At 43.5% G+C, this 15,367-nt stretch overlaps 1 protein-coding gene across 1 annotated transcript; it reads left to right on the top strand.

Annotated features, from left to right (window-relative positions):
- The first annotated feature begins 105 nt into the window (after positions 1-105).
- On the top strand, positions 106-14,466 carry ppp2r3c (protein phosphatase 2, regulatory subunit B'', gamma). Its single transcript, XM_037542183.1, has 13 exons — positions 106-331; positions 2,436-2,560; positions 3,710-3,814; positions 5,558-5,670; positions 5,774-5,871; positions 8,041-8,111; positions 8,263-8,395; positions 8,527-8,582; positions 10,401-10,476; positions 10,569-10,705; positions 11,093-11,230; positions 12,495-12,554; positions 13,989-14,466. The coding sequence occupies exons 1-13, from the start codon at positions 268-270 to the stop codon at positions 14,178-14,180; spliced, it is 1,368 nt and encodes a 455-aa protein (XP_037398080.1). The 5' UTR covers positions 106-267; the 3' UTR covers positions 14,181-14,466.
- Positions 14,467-15,367: the final 901 nt, after the last annotated feature.

The following is a 15,367-nucleotide window of genomic DNA, read 5'->3' as shown; positions in this document are numbered from 1 at the left end:
TAGTTTATCTAGAACAGAGCGATTCACACCGAACCACCCAGAACCGCTCTGTTTGCACCTGAGCCAGTTAATGACTTGGAAATTTTGAAAAATCGGTGGAGTTCCCCTTTAAAGCCGGCATCAGGCTGCGGCGCCGTTAGTCTGAGACGGGCCAGGCTGACGCTGAGTGGCCAGAAGTCTGGCGTTTATGGAGCGAAAATAAACGTTAATTTTTATGTTGTTTTATTTCGTTTTGTCGGACTTTTATTCCGAATTGTGTTGCCAAGCATGGCGGACGACAAGGCCGCGCACTGGAAGGAGATCCTGCGGAGAAGACTGGCCTCTAAAACAGGTTCCGTGCCTTCAGTGAAGCGCTGTGAACGTTAAAGCGGGATTAGTTAAACCAGCGGAGTTTAATCTGGATTAATAGTCGGACGAGCGTGTTTTCTTTCCCTCTTCTCGGGATTTGTGGTCATATGAGGCCAACTAGGCTTATAGGACCGTGTTTGTTTGTGTGTTTACATGCTAGCGGATAGCATGTAGCTACCCAAGCTAACGAAACTCCCCCAGCTCGTCTCTCTTCACTGCGTTCACCGCAAATTCAGCCTCCCGCTGGGCGGAAAACCGCCTACCAAACCCCTTAACTCGGCGTGTGAGGTGTAAACAGAGAGATTCAGAATAATTTGGACTGAAGTGGTTCAGACGTCTTTACAGTGGTGGTGATGGGAACCAGGCGTCGCCATGAGTACAACACAGATATAGACACTTTATTTACCATCCAGAACCTCCAGAGAACCTACACGAGTCTTCTGAGCTTATATGGAATGTTGATGATGGAAAACAGTGGAAAATCTGGAATAATCAGTTTTCCTTGGGGACTATTTTGCCGCACAGCGCCCTGCGTGTCTCCCTCCACCATGTAGGAACTTTCTGCGAGGAGCTTTTAGAGGGGGACGTCTGGTTCCCATCACCACCACTGTGAACCGCTCTGTTTACACCTGAACCAGTTAATTATGCATGATGATAATCAGTGGGGCTGCCCTTTGAGTCATGATCATGAGCTTTCATGCTTTGTAAGCACTGAAACTTTAAATGGTTTTAAGACACTGATTCTCATTAAACTAGTATCAACACACCTCTTGCGTTTAGGTCCACAGGTGGCCCTTACTGCTCAGAGTCTGAGCTGAAAGCAAGTCAAGTGTGTTGATATGAGCTTTGTTTAGTGAAATATCAGGAATATGATTTTTGATTTATGGAGTAAAATGTTGTTAAAGGGCCCATATTACTTCTTTTCCTTCTTTAATGTTTTTGAAAGGGGGTCCTCGTGATATTTGTGTGGGATTATATGCCAAAAATAGTCGTAAATCACTTTTACATATCATTTGTTGCCGTTCATTTAGGACCGAGATATGTAAATGAGCTCTGTACTGATTGGCTGTCCTGTATTGCGCCTCGTTTAGAAAGCACTCCAGACTGAAACACTCCTTATAACCTCAGCATGAAGGGGCAGGGCTAAACTGCCATAGACTGAATAAGCAGATAGTGTGTGTGAAATGTACATGAATTGGTTTTGTGACCTCACAAAACCAATAAATTGAAAACAGGCTGTTTCTGCTGATTAGTTTACATATATGGGCCTGGAGAGTGAAAAGGCCCCTCCTAAAAAAAAGATTGTTCTTCAAAGGTTCTTTAGTAAATGGGTCTATGTTGAGCCATGAAGGCTCAAAGAAGCCTTTACATAATTAACATATGCTATATGCTATGCTATAGATGGTTCTATGTAGACTATTTTTTATAAGGGTTCTATGTAGCACCCCAAAGAACCTTATATAGAACCATATACAACACATTTTCCATGATTAGAGAGTTCTTTGCGTCATAAAAGGGTTCTTTGCATAGCATATGTTAATTATGCAAAGGGTTATTTTGAGTATTCGTGGTTGCATATAGAACCATTTTCTTAACTTAAGAACCGTTGAGGAACCATCTTCTAAGCCGCTTGTCCCTTTGGGTCGCGGGGGGTGCTGGAGTCTATCCCAGCGGTCATCGGGCGGAAGGCAGGACACGCCCTGGACACGACGCCAGTCCATCGCAAGGCAGACAGACACATTCACTCACACCCAGGGGCAATTCACGTCTTTGGACTGTGGGAGGAAAACCGGAGAACCTGGAGGAAACCCACACAGACACAGGGAGAACATGCAGACTCCACACATAGAAGACCCTGGCCCCCCGGCCGGGGAATCGAACCCAGGCCCTACACCAATCATACTACATCAATTTACATCCTATTTGCATACGTTATCCAACTCTGGAAGATGATTGTTTCTCTGATATGGGCTCTTTAACTCTTGTCTAAGTGGTTTCAGAGATGTAACGTAAAGACAGACAAGCGGTTTCTTGTTGAAAATCTTTCTCAGAAGTTGTAAAATGTGAAACTGACCTTTGTCTCGCAGACAACAGGAGCGAAGAGGAGAAGAAAGCAGAGGAGACGGAGCTCTTCACCAAATATTACACTGAATGGAAAGGAGGGGGCGACGCAGACGGCACGTTCAGACACATCCCGCGCTTCTACTACAGGGTGAGGGACCCGCATCTCGCTCTGCTTTTCCCTTCACTTTGTAGAACCGTAGTATGAAGTCCTCAGAACCCTCGGGGTCGCGTGTTACGGTGAGTAACGCTGCGGCTGAGATGATCTGCAGGATCTGTTTCCTGACCCTGACCCTGACCCTTACTATTAAAAGTTATTATAGCGCCAAAAGCACCACTGGTAAGATAGTAACAGCATGACCGTGAGTTATAACTACTTTGCTTTCTACATATGTAGTATAATGATATTTAGTATAGTTAATTATATTACATAATGGTAATTGTATAGTATAGTCATATAGTTAGGGCCGGGCAGTATGACTGAGCATATCGTAGATATCGTCAGTATTTGAAGGTCACAAGAAAGCAGAATTAGTCCCGTTTGACTGGATTTAGTGCCAAATATTGAATGAAAATTATTGCATTCACAGTTTTTGATGTTTTTTTTAAAAAATGTAGCAATTCTGGCTCTTTTTTCTCAGTTCTAACTGGTCAGATGTTGGAAAAAGTAGATATTGTGACGTGTATTGGGATCATTTCCTGAAGTATCACAGTATTATTGTTTTTGCCTTATTGCCCAGCTCTGTCTATAGGAATTTCATGTATAGTATAATATTCTTGCAGTTGTTCTGAAAAGTAGCTGCAGGTTGGCTGTAATCACGCTTTCATGTGCCCACCCACGAGGATTAATCAGAGTATCTAAACCTGTGTTAACGGAAAAAGACACCTACATAAGCTTGTTATGACAACTGACATAACCCTATGTAAGTGTGTATAAATGCTTATTCCAACAGGCATCATTCGCTATAAAGGTTATATTTAGATTTTGATCAGAGGTACTTTGATTAAAGCAGCGTTTATGACCGACGACGTCTATTTGAATAAGAATTTATAATCATTTATGTTGGGTTATGTCAGTTGCCGTGACAAGCTAATGCAGGTGTCATGTAGCCTTATGAACAGCACGCTGTAGTTGAAGTTGGGTTCATCGTGGCTGCAGTTCTCAGGCTTTGGTGAAGCTGAAAACCCCAAATCAGAGCTGCAGTCTTACTCACCAGAGCGCTCCAGCTCCTGTTTTACTGCCCAAGTCGCGGAGCGCATGACGGACATTCAGAAGCTGCATGTGCAACTTTCCCAACAGCTTCCAGCTGAGGACGAAGTTCTGCTGCAGAAACTGAGAGAAGAGTCTCGGGCGGTGTTTCTGCAGAGGAAGAGCCGCGAACTCCTCGACAACGAGGAATTGCAGGTGAGGTAATGAGCGCTTACATGCACGTAATAATCAACATCAACATGCTCACATGCGCTTGAGTAGTCAGGTAATGTGGAAACTCTGGGTCTGCATGAGTCGGACAGTGGTCAGATTTCTGCTCCGAAGACGAGACGTAGACGTAACGTAAAACTCAAAGATCATAAGGCTTTTTTTTTTTTTTTAAATATCGCACCACTTTAACTGAAAATACAACCCGCAGTCGTGGGCTGGAGGATCCGGCCTTGTGACCGGAAGGTCGCCGGTTCGATCCCCAGAGCCGACAGTCCATGACTGAGGTGTCCTTGAGCAAGACACCTAACCCCCAACTGCTCCCCGGGTGCTGCGGATTGGGCTGCCCACCGCTCCGGGCAAGTGTGCTCACTGCCCCCTAGTGTGTGTGTGTGTTCACTAGTGTGTATGTGGTGTTTCACTTCATGGATGGGTTAAATGCGGAGGTGAAATTTCCCCGTTGTGGGACTAATAAGGGTCACTTAATCTTAATCTATTTCCAAAAAAGTTGGGACAAATCCTGTAAACCGTATTTTTAAAGGAAAATACTACAAAGGCAACACATGAAATGTTGAAACTGAGAAATTTTATTGTTATTTGAAAAATATTTGACAATTTTGAATTTAAAACCAGCAATACTTTCCAAAAAAGTCGGGACGGGGTCTGTTTACTGCTGAGCTTCATCTCCTCTGCTTTAACAGCTCTGTCAGTGTTTGGGAACTGAGGAGACGCTGCTGTAGCTCTGACAGTGAAATGATTTCTGTTATTCTTTGATTCGGGATTTCAGCTGATCATCAGATTCAGGAGCTCATTTGTCGTATTTTACATTTCATAATGAGCCAGATGTTCTCAGTGGTGACCGGTCTGGACTGCAGGCAGGTCAGTTTAGCGCCCGGACTCTTTTAATACGGAGCAGTGCTGCTGTAATACATGCAGAACGTGGTTTGACATCGTCCTGCTGAAATAATCAAGGCCTTCCCTGAAAAAGACGTCGTCTGGACGGCAGCAGATGTTGATAAAACATGTTTATATCATTCAGCTTTAATGGAGCCTTCACAGATGAGCAGGTCACCCAGGCCATGAGCACTAATGCCCCCTAAACCATCATGAATACTGGCTTTAGAACTGAGCACTGATAACAAGCTGAGTGGACTTCAGCCCGGAGGACACAGTGTCCATGATTTCCAAAAGGAATTATGAATGTTGATTCCTCGGACCGCCGGACACTTTTCCACTTCCCCTATAAAAACAATACAGTTTCTACATTTGATGTGTTGTCTTTATACTATTTATACTATTTTCAATAAAATATAGGATTTTAATGATTTGCACATCATTGCATTTTGCTTTCATTTACATTTTGCACAGCGTCCCAACTTTTTTGGTAGCGGAGTTGTATGAACATGCGTCATGTAGAAGATGACGAATATTTAAATCGTCTGTTTTTGTACGTGACGAGTTCACAGCACTGAGAATCTGATTACTGAACTAAATTTCCAGATTTCCTGATTTCCAGACTCTACTCCAATCTAGGAAATCAGAGTGTGCTGTTTACATGGCCATTTGAATAATCAGATCCCGGCAGAAGTCTGATTATGATCGGATTATATTCTGCACAAACCTTTTCCACATGGTTTCTATTTATTCCTATTTATTTATATTATTTATGTATTTATTTAGTTAAAGTCATTTTTAATCTTTTCACTAATCTAATTTTTTTTTTCCTCGTAGAATCTGTGGTTTCTCCTCGACAAGCATCAGGTTCCTCCGACCACAGGTGATGAAGCCATGATAAGCTACGAGAGTTTCCTGAAGGTCGGAGAAAAAGCTGGTGCTAAGTGCAAGTAAGTGGAGAAGCCAAACAGTCAGCTTTTTCTGAGCTTTAGGTATTAATGGAGTGTGTTGACTCAGTCCGGTTCTCCTTCTGTCCTCCTTTCTGTCCCGCAGGCTGTTCTTCACTGCCAGAGTCTACGCCAAGCTGCTTCACAACGACCCATATGGACGGATATCAATTATGCAGTTCTTTAACTATGTCATGAGAAAAGGTGCGCACTCGTTCTGTAGAATCTGCCGTCGGGTTGATCGTCTACAGACTCAACTGTACTGTAAACCTGAGTTTGAAGGCAAATCTGTTTCTGTAGACGTTGACGAGACAAACGAGAGCCTCTTTCCTACGACGGGGTTTTATGAGGGGCGTTGAGTTGGTGGAGCTGCACTTTTATATCAATTCAGCCTTAAAGAAACTAGTAGAGGATGAAGTTCACAAACCATGTACTGAGTTAAAGTAGAGAACCAGGGTAAAATATTCCTCCAGTAAAAGTAGAAGTTCCTCCCTTTAGACCTCCACTTGAGTAAAAGTACTAAAGTATTTACCTTCAAATGTACTTAAGTATAAAGTAAAAGTACTAAAAGAGGAATTCTGGCTCTGATGTCCTGTTATCATTTTTATAACCAGACTGGCTTCATGAACTCATTTCAGGTGAAAGTCCTCCAGCGTCTCTCTTGGTAAACCAGTCTTTTAATAGAAGGTCATTAATTAGTGACGCTGACGTCTATTAAAATGATCAGAAGCACAAAACACTGAAGGTAAACAGTTTCCATCAGGGAGAACCGAGTGGCTCTGAAATCACTTTTTACACACAAGCAAAGTTTCAGTTTCAGATTTATTTACAACTTAGTTCCAAGTTTAAGTTGAATAAAAACTGGCTTTAAACTCAGGATCACAGATGAGCTCCTTTACTATGTTGATCTGTAGGCGTCTGTTCATAAACATAAACCAGCCCAAACTCATTTACTATAAAATGAAATGGTGTTTGTAGAAATTCAGAAAAAAGCCGCGTCAGTCTCGACTGCATATGTGGACATATTTCTATATTGAGCTCTATTTACACAAAGTTAGGTTAGTTCATCATTTATGTTGAACAGACTCTCCCAAAGTTTTACGCTGCTGCGCTGACGTTGAACCGCGTGCTGCACTGGGTCGGTATGACCAACAGGTCAAAACCAGCTCTAAACAAAGTGACCGCTGGGCCCTGATTGGTGCTCTGGCTTTGCGCTTCTCTCGTTTTGACATGTTACGTTTTTATACACACAGAAACCAAAAGGAACGACAGATTTCTCAAAATGTAGGAGGAAAAAGTCGGATATTAGACTCTGAAATGTAGTGGAGTGAAAGGAGAAAGACGCCCAGAACGGAGAAACTTCAGTACTGATACACCAAAAATACTAAAGTACAGAGACTAATTACATTTACTCAGTTACTCAGTTACTCAGTTACTCAGATACTCAGATACTCAGATACTCAGTTACTCAGTTACTCAGATACTCAGTTACTCAGTTACTCAGTTACTCAGATACTCAGATACTCAGTTACTCAGATACTCAGATACTCAGATACTCAGTTACTCAGATACTCAGTTACTCAGTTACTCAGTTACTCAGTTACTCAGATACTCAGATACTCAGTTACTCAGTTACTCAGATACTCAGTTACTCAGTTACTGTCCAGCACTGAAAGAGACACTCAGCCTCCCAGTCTCTCCTGCTCATCAGCACCAGCCTGGTATCAGTGTAAGAACCGGCTGAACCGGCTGAGCGGGAAACTGTTTATCTAGAATAAAGAGCCGGACGGACTCGGAGGAAACCGTCTGTCTGTGTTGTTGAAGGACAGTCTCTGGCAGGGTCGTCTACACGGCTATGGGGGGCTTCATCTCCCCCCCATTCAAAGGGGGCATGAAGTTTCACAGACAGTGAGGATGAAGATCAGACTGATCCACAGAGAGACGGGAGCGAGTGGAGCTCGTCTAAGGACGTAATATTTTCAAGAACGACACTCGTTCTTAGAATTATTCTCAAGAAAATAGTTCAGAAAAGAAAATAGATCTTCTCAGAAGTCATTTGAAGAAAAGCAGTTCCTCAAGAAAAAGCACACTTCAGAGAATTTCCTTTTCTTAAGACACTTGTGAATCGGGCTTTCGAGCACTTGTGTTATATTTTGGTATTTTGTTGTTGACGACAATCTTATGAATTTTATTCATAGAGCAGATTTAATACACGCAGCAGCTCAAAGTGCCTTACAGTCGAACGTCAAAACACAATAAAAAGTGTAATACAAACAAAAGGTAGATAAGATGGGTAAATATAAATAAGCTAAATAACAAAGACGGACGTTGAGATGTTTCTTTATTGACGTTAATGTCCTGTTCTGTGGTCAGTCTGGCTGCACCAGACGAGGATCGGGCTGAGTCTGTACGACGTGGCGGGGCAGGGCTACCTCCGAGAGTCTGTGAGTGACATTGTTCTGTGTACAGAGGGTCACTGCTGTGTTCCCATTGTCTGCATAACAAAACTACCCCCAGCCCTGTGGACGGAGTTTGCAGCGGCATTCGGCGTCCAGATGGCCTGACAATGCCTGTTTTTGTTTTCCTGTCTTTAAGGACTTGGAGAACTACATCCTGGAGCTAATTCCCACTCTGCCTCAGCTCGACGGCCTGGAGAAATCTTTCTACTCCTTTTACGTCTGCACTGCTGTGCGCAAGTTCTTCTTCTTCCTCGATCCTCTTCGCACAGGTGTGATTTTTATTCATTAGGTTGCAGAAGTGTCACTGATTCACCAGGTGGCGCCAACCTAATTAATTAGTGAATTAATTAGTTAAGAACCAACTTTTGTCTCCCTTTTGACATCTGTTCTTATTTTTCAGGGAAAATTAAGATTCAGGACATTTTGGCTTGTAGTTTCCTGGATGATCTGCTTGAGGTAATATATAAGTGTGCATATATGTTCACGTGCGTATGGACACCAATCAGGCGTAACGTTCTGACCACCTCCTCGTTTCTACGCTCACTGTCCACTTTATCAGCTCCACTGACCGTATAGCTGCACTCTGTAGTTCTACAGTTACAGACTGTAGTCCATCTGTTTCTCTGATACTCTGTTACCCTGTTCTTCAGTGGTCAGGACCCCCATGGACCCTCACAGAGCAGGTACTGTTTGGGTGGTGGGTCATTCTCAGCACTGCAGTAACACTGATGTGGTGGTTGCCTGTTAGTGTGTGTTGTGCTGGTGTGAGTGGATCAGACACAGCAGTGCTGCTGGAGTTTTTAAACACCTCAGTGTCGCTGCTGGACTGAGAACAGTCCACCAACCAAAAATATCCAGCCAACAGCGTCCTGTGGGCAGCGTCCTGTGGGCAGCGTCCTGTGGGCAGCGTCCTGTGGGCGGCGTCCTGTGGGCGGCGTCCTGTGGGCGGCGTCCTGTGGGCGGCGTCCTGTGGGCAGCGTTCTGTGACTACTGATGAAGGACTAGTGGATGACCAACACAAACTGTGCAGCAGCAGATGAGCTGTCGTCTCTGACTCTACATCTACAAGGTGGACCGACAAGGTAGGAGTGTCTAATAGAGTGGACAGTGAGTGGACACAGCGTTTAAAAACTCCAGCAGCACTGCTGTGTCTGATCCACTCGCACCAGCACAACACACACTAACACACCACCACCACGTCAGTGTTACTGCAGTGCTGAGAATGACCCACCACCCAAACAGTACCTGCTCTGTGAGGGTCCATGGGGGTCCTGACCACTGAAGAACAGGGTAACAGAGTATCAGAGAAACAGATGGACTACAGTCTGTAACTGTAGAACTACAGAGTGCAGCTATACGGTCAGTGGAGCTGATGAACTGGACAATGAGGTGGTCATAAAGTGTGTATATATATATATATATATATATATATGTGTGTGTGTGTGTGTGTGTGTGTGAGAGAGAGTGCTGCAGAAATTAGAAGTTTATATTTAGTGCTATTTCTCAGAAGAACTCAATGTGTTTGTGTTGTCGTGGAAACAAGTATATTTACATATATCCTGCCATTCAGCCTACAGCAGTTTAGCCCCGCCCACTCATTCTGATGAGTTTAAGCTGCTGATTTGATTGAGACAAAATATCAGAGCAGAGCTCATTTACATCAAATATTTACAGTCTACATAAAATGTAACACATATACATAAAATATCTACCGTTTTAAAGGAGCAGTAAGAAAAAGTGCTTTAATTAAGTCATACGGAATTATAAATTTCTTGGTATATAAAATCATACAAATGCTATAATTTGAGTAACATAAAATTTGTTGTTTTTTAAAATTGGTTTGTTTACTTTTTAATGTTTGTTTGTATCTATTCTAATGTTATATAACAGAAACACACTTACTGCCCAGATAAGTAGTCTTAAGCCATTTTGATGGCCTCCTGAGACTTTTGCACAGAACTGGAAAAAAACCGAAACATTATTATGGATATAAAAATGCAGTGATTGTTAGAAGAGATCACGGTTAATTATTAGAAGAATATATATGTGTATATACAGTATTTGCTCACTGTTTTGGCTGTTTAAAAGTCTGTGAGGTCGTTGAGGATAAAAATAAATTTTAATTTTTACTTCTTTTTTTTTTTTTTACTTTTTTCAAGCTTCTTCAAAGGTGTGCTTGAGAGAGTGAAGTGCTGTTTTTATTGTTTATGTTCTACCGCTGTGTAACTACTTGGTCCATTTCCTGTTGCTATAAAATCCTGAATTGTTTTGCAGCTGAGAGATGAGGATCTGTCCAAAGAGAGCCAGGAATCGAACTGGTTCTCGGCTCCCTCTGCGCTCCGGGTTTACGGTGAGCTGCTCCGTCAGTCCTGCAGTGTTTCAGATGATAGGCATCATTAACATCTGCTGGCACTAAAGTCGGAAAGTTGTCTTCCTGCGCAGGTCAGTATCTCAACCTCGATAAGGACCATAACGGAATGCTGAGTAAAGAGGAACTGTCCCGTTACGGCACAGGAACGTTAACCAGCGTCTTTCTGGACCGGGTCTACCAGGAATGTCTGACCTATGATGGAGAAATGGTAAAATTGAAGTCACTGGTCCCTTTTATTTGTAGTTTTAGTGATGATGATGAAACACAGCTAAAGGGCTAAAATGATTATATTAGTGAAGCTCTTTAGTAAGGAGGGCAGAGTGGGACTCCGGAAAATGTAACACCGATATTTAATGTAGTGAAAGTTGCTTTAGGTCGTCTTCTCATGTTCTCATAGCAACATCGGCTGCGTTCGCGTTACCGGGCTAAAGTGGCACAAATCCGATTCTTTGCCCTACAGTGACTCAGATCTGATGTTTTCAGGGCTGTGGACAGGTTTGGTTCACCTTTAGTGTGAGTGACAGTGTTTGTTTGTATTTATTAATATTTCTCCCTTCTTTTTATAACCCGTGTAACGGAAACGCTCGTGTCTCAGGACTATAAGACGTATCTGGACTTCGTGCTGGCTCTGGAGAACAGGAAGGAACCTGCAGCGCTGCAGTACATCTTTAAACTGCTGGACATGGAAAACAAAGGCTACCTCAACGTCTTCGCCCTCAACTTCTTTTTCAGGGTAAAGGAAACACTTCAGCTGCCGCCGTGTTCCGTTCAGCACGGCCGGGTTTTACTGCTTTGGTTTGTGATCCTGTGTAAATAAAATAATGCGCTGTATTAACACGTGGGAATGAGATCCTAATGCGTGGTGACAACTTAGCAAGGTGTGGGAACGAGATCATGCCTCACTAATTTTTGGCCACGACTTAATTATCTTCTTCCCATGGCTTACTAAGTTGTGGCCACACATTACGATCTCATTCCCATGCTTTACTAAGTTGTGGCCATGACTTAATTATCTTGTTCCCATGCCTTACTAAGTTGTGGCCTTGACTTAATTATCTTGTTCCCATGCCTTACCAAGTTATGGCCATGCTTTAGGATCTCATTCCCATGCTTTACTAAGTTGTGACCATGACTTAATTATCTTGTTCCCGTGCCTTGCCAAATAGTGGCCATGACTTAATTATCTTGTTCCCATGCCTTACTAAGATGTGGCCATGCATTAGGATCACATTCCCATGCCTTACCAAGTTATGGCCACGCATTAGGATCTCATTCCCATACCTTACTAAGTTGTAGCCACGCATTAATTATCTTGTTCCCATGCCTTACTTAAGTTGTAGCCACGCATGAATTATCTTGTTCCCATGCCTTACTAAGTTGTGGCCACGAATTATGATTTCGTTCCCGTGCCTTAAGTTGTGGCCACATATTAGAATCTCATTCCCATGCCTTACTAAGTTGTGGCCACACATTAGGATCTCAGTAAGGTATGGGAATAAGTCGTGGCCACGCATTATTTCTGTTTATACAGGATGTCGCCAGCAGGGCTGCATTAAAAATCTGAATTCTCCCTTTAAAAGTGAAACAGCAGCTGAATCTGGTCCTTCAGCGCTTTACCTGCTCCACTCTTGGCGCTCGGCAGGTGCTCTGACAGTGAGGTGGTGCAGTCCTTGTTTATAGAGAACAGCGAGTCGCACCGAGTCAGAAACCGAGTAATCAGGTCTGTTAGAGACTCTGAACACCTCCACGCGGTGTCAGGTGAGCGTGATGATGTAGGCCTGCCGTTAGCACCATGCTAACTGGCTGTTAAGCTTCCATTACTTGTGAGCTACATTAGCCTCCAGTGCTAAAACTAAAGAGGCAGCCTTTAGACACTAAACATGCCTCGCTGCCCGAGTCAGTCGGTCAGAGTCGGGGGAGAAACGGCGACGTGCTTCACTGCGTTTTTTAATTTTAGAAAAGGTACGAAGGCTGAAATCGCTGATCTGTGTGTTCAGGCCATTCAGGAGCAGATGAAGATCCACGGACAGGAACCTGTGTCCTTTCAGGACGTCAAGGTATGTGGCTTTGTCCGTTTATTTTCTGGAACGACGCGGGAACGATAATGCAGGACGCACGTTTTAGAGTACACAGGTCAGTGTGGTCAATGATGGATGTGACCGGACGTTGTTAGGAAGTTTTCTCAGGACTCTTTAAGGAGCACTTCCGCATTTACAGTCTAATCTTAACATGTTGCACCTGCAGCGTACCAGCGCTTACCACCGACACGCGGTCAAACACCTTCCCCGGTACTTACACAAGGGCAGTCATGGGCTGGAGGTTAGGGAGCCAGCCTTCTGACCGGAAGGTCGCCGGTTTGGTGCCCTGAGCCGACAGGATGTGACTCAATGCCCTTGAGCAAGACGCCTAACCCCCACTGCTCCCCAGGTGCTGCGGATAGGTCTGTGTGTATTTAACATGAATTTGGATCTACACACTGTAAATGTTAGGATCCGACAGACTGAGAGGATGTCTGACCAAAACTGCTCTCATAAGGCTTATCCAACGAGGAACAGTAAAAAAAAAAAAAGTAGTCCCGGTTACTTTCACCTTCTGTATTCTTCCCTCTGGAAAACTAGTCCCGTCTAGTTACTACCCCCGCTATACAGATTAATTGCCTAATTAACACGTATCTTTGACCCTTTGACCAAAGACCTGATTAAACTGTAGGTATCCACAAAAAAATCCCAAAGGCACTTATTGACAGAATTCAGCAGCCGCCCATTAACTTCTGTGATGAGTGCCGAGTCGTTTCTTTTATTATCGTTATTTCTGTGACTGTGGTAATCGAGTGTACGCTGTAGACGTGGCTGATGGAGATGAAGTTGACAAATCCTTTTCCTATAAGGGGAAATTCCACCAATTTTCCAAACATCCTGCATAACTCAGCGTGTGAGGTGTAATCAGAGGGATTCAGAGGGTTTTGGTGTGAAATGGTTCAGACGTCTTTACAGTGGTGGTGATGGGAACCAGGCGTCGCCATGACTACAACACAGATATAGACACTTTATTTACCATCCAGAAGCTCCAGAGAACCTACACGAGTCTTCTGAGCTTATATGGAATGCTGATGATGGAAAACAGCGGAAAATCTGGAATAATGAGTTTTCTTTGGGGACTATTTTGCCGCACAGCGCCCTGCATGTCTCCCTCCACCATGAATGGAGTTGAAGTTCTCTAAACTCTCATAAAACAGCGTCTCAGTCATCAGGCAGTGAATTCAGAACCAGCTCATGTAGGAACTTTCTGTAGGAGCTTTTAGAGGGACGTCTGGTTCCCATCACCACCACTGGGAACGGTTCACACCAAACCGCTCAGAACCGCTCGGTTTACATCTTACCCACTTAATTATGCAGAGATTTTGAAACATCACTGCAATTCCCCTTTAAATTCACAGGCGAATGGTGAGCACTATGTCTACATTCAATGTTTTCCATTTCTCGTGGTTACAGGATGAAATCTTCGACATGGTGAAGCCCAAAGATCCCTACAAGATCACACTGCAGGACCTGGTGAACAGCGGTCAGGGGGATACGGTTACCAGCATCCTCATCGACCTCAACGGCTTCTGGACGTACGAAAACAGAGAAGTGCTGGTGACCAATGACGGTGAAAACGCTTCGGCTGATTTGGAGGACACGTGACGCTCCCGGTTACCCCACTATGCTGTGGGAGTGACCGCGGTACGCTGGACAAATAAAAAAACATTCCTGCAGTGAAGAAATGCACAGCAGCAGCTTTAATCTGCATTCAGAAGTTTATTAACCAATATTAGATAAGAAAAAAAAGGCATTTCCCAGCCCAAATCATATAAAAAGAGTAGCCCTTCACCTCAGTGAAGTACGTGTACACAAATAAGTTACACAGCTTTTCAAAGCAATATTAATTTTTGAGAGGTGTAAATATATTAAAGCAGTTTATATCACGTCAGTCTGATCCTTTCGTTTTATGTCTGTACGCAGAAAAATGTACACAACACAGCCACATCACTGCAACGGTCACACTGAAAAGGAAGTTAACGTTCCAGTTTCGAAAGAAAAAGAGAATGGGAACTTTTTTTAAGCGGTGGGATCATTTCCAAACCCCGGAATGCTAATATAGTGAGGACACAGTCGTGAAACTGAGGTGTGTAAAACGTACAGAAGGACAGCGTTCATAAGTCTTATTATAAAGACTTATTCCAACAAATGTCACTTACTGAGGTTAAAAGGGACAAAAGCAGCCCTGTTACGGAAATATGTTGGAATAAGCCTTTATAAAAGTTTATGTAGCTTTATGTCAGGCTTCAAAGGCTTATGTAGGTGTCATGTAGACTTATAAATGCTGCCCTTCAGGAAAATGTTGCTGTGAGGTGTTTTACCTCTACTAGTACCCTCAGTCCATCTTAATACCATTTATATGGGCTGTACAGCTGGTCCTGGTCACTGATGGTGATTTCTCAGTGTTAGTAAAGGCAGTAGGTTAGTTGCCGCAGTATAACGCGTCTCATCACTGTCATAACAAAACCTCACACCTTCAAAGTGGTTTTGTGTTTGTACCAAATTACTACAAATTCTTCCTAGTCCCACCTCTGAAAGACCCAGTTATCTAGCTTAAAGTGGAACACCACCTTCTTTTCCAAATATATACACAACTTACTGGTTGAGATGTAAACCGAGCGGTTCTGAGCGGTTTGGTGTGAAACGCTCCGTTCTAGGTAAACTGACCGAGTCAGAACCGTTCCCAGTGGTGGTGATGGGAACCAGACGTCCCTCTAAAAGCTCCTACAGAAAGTTCCTACATGAGCTGGTTCTGAATTCACTGCCTGATGACTGAGACGCTGTTTTATGAG

This window comes from Pygocentrus nattereri, chromosome 10 (genome assembly GCF_015220715.1).
Source record: "Pygocentrus nattereri isolate fPygNat1 chromosome 10, fPygNat1.pri, whole genome shotgun sequence".
Taxonomy (NCBI): domain Eukaryota; kingdom Metazoa; phylum Chordata; class Actinopteri; order Characiformes; family Serrasalmidae; genus Pygocentrus; species Pygocentrus nattereri.
Note: the sequence above shows the minus strand (reverse complement) of the source record. Positions and strands in the feature narration are given on the sequence as shown.

Bases quoted from the DNA above. Each gene is read 5' to 3' on its own strand.
- ppp2r3c (XM_037542183.1), top strand. From the start codon at position 268: ATGGCGGACGACAAGGCCGCGCACTGGAAGGAGATCCTGCGGAGAAGA. The intron at 5,671-5,773 runs GTAAGTGGAGAA...TCTGTCCCGCAG, and splicing joins AAAGCTGGTGCTAAGTGCAA to GCTGTTCTTCACTGCCAGAG. The intron at 10,477-10,568 runs GTGAGCTGCTCC...CTTCCTGCGCAG, and splicing joins CTCTGCGCTCCGGGTTTACG to GTCAGTATCTCAACCTCGAT.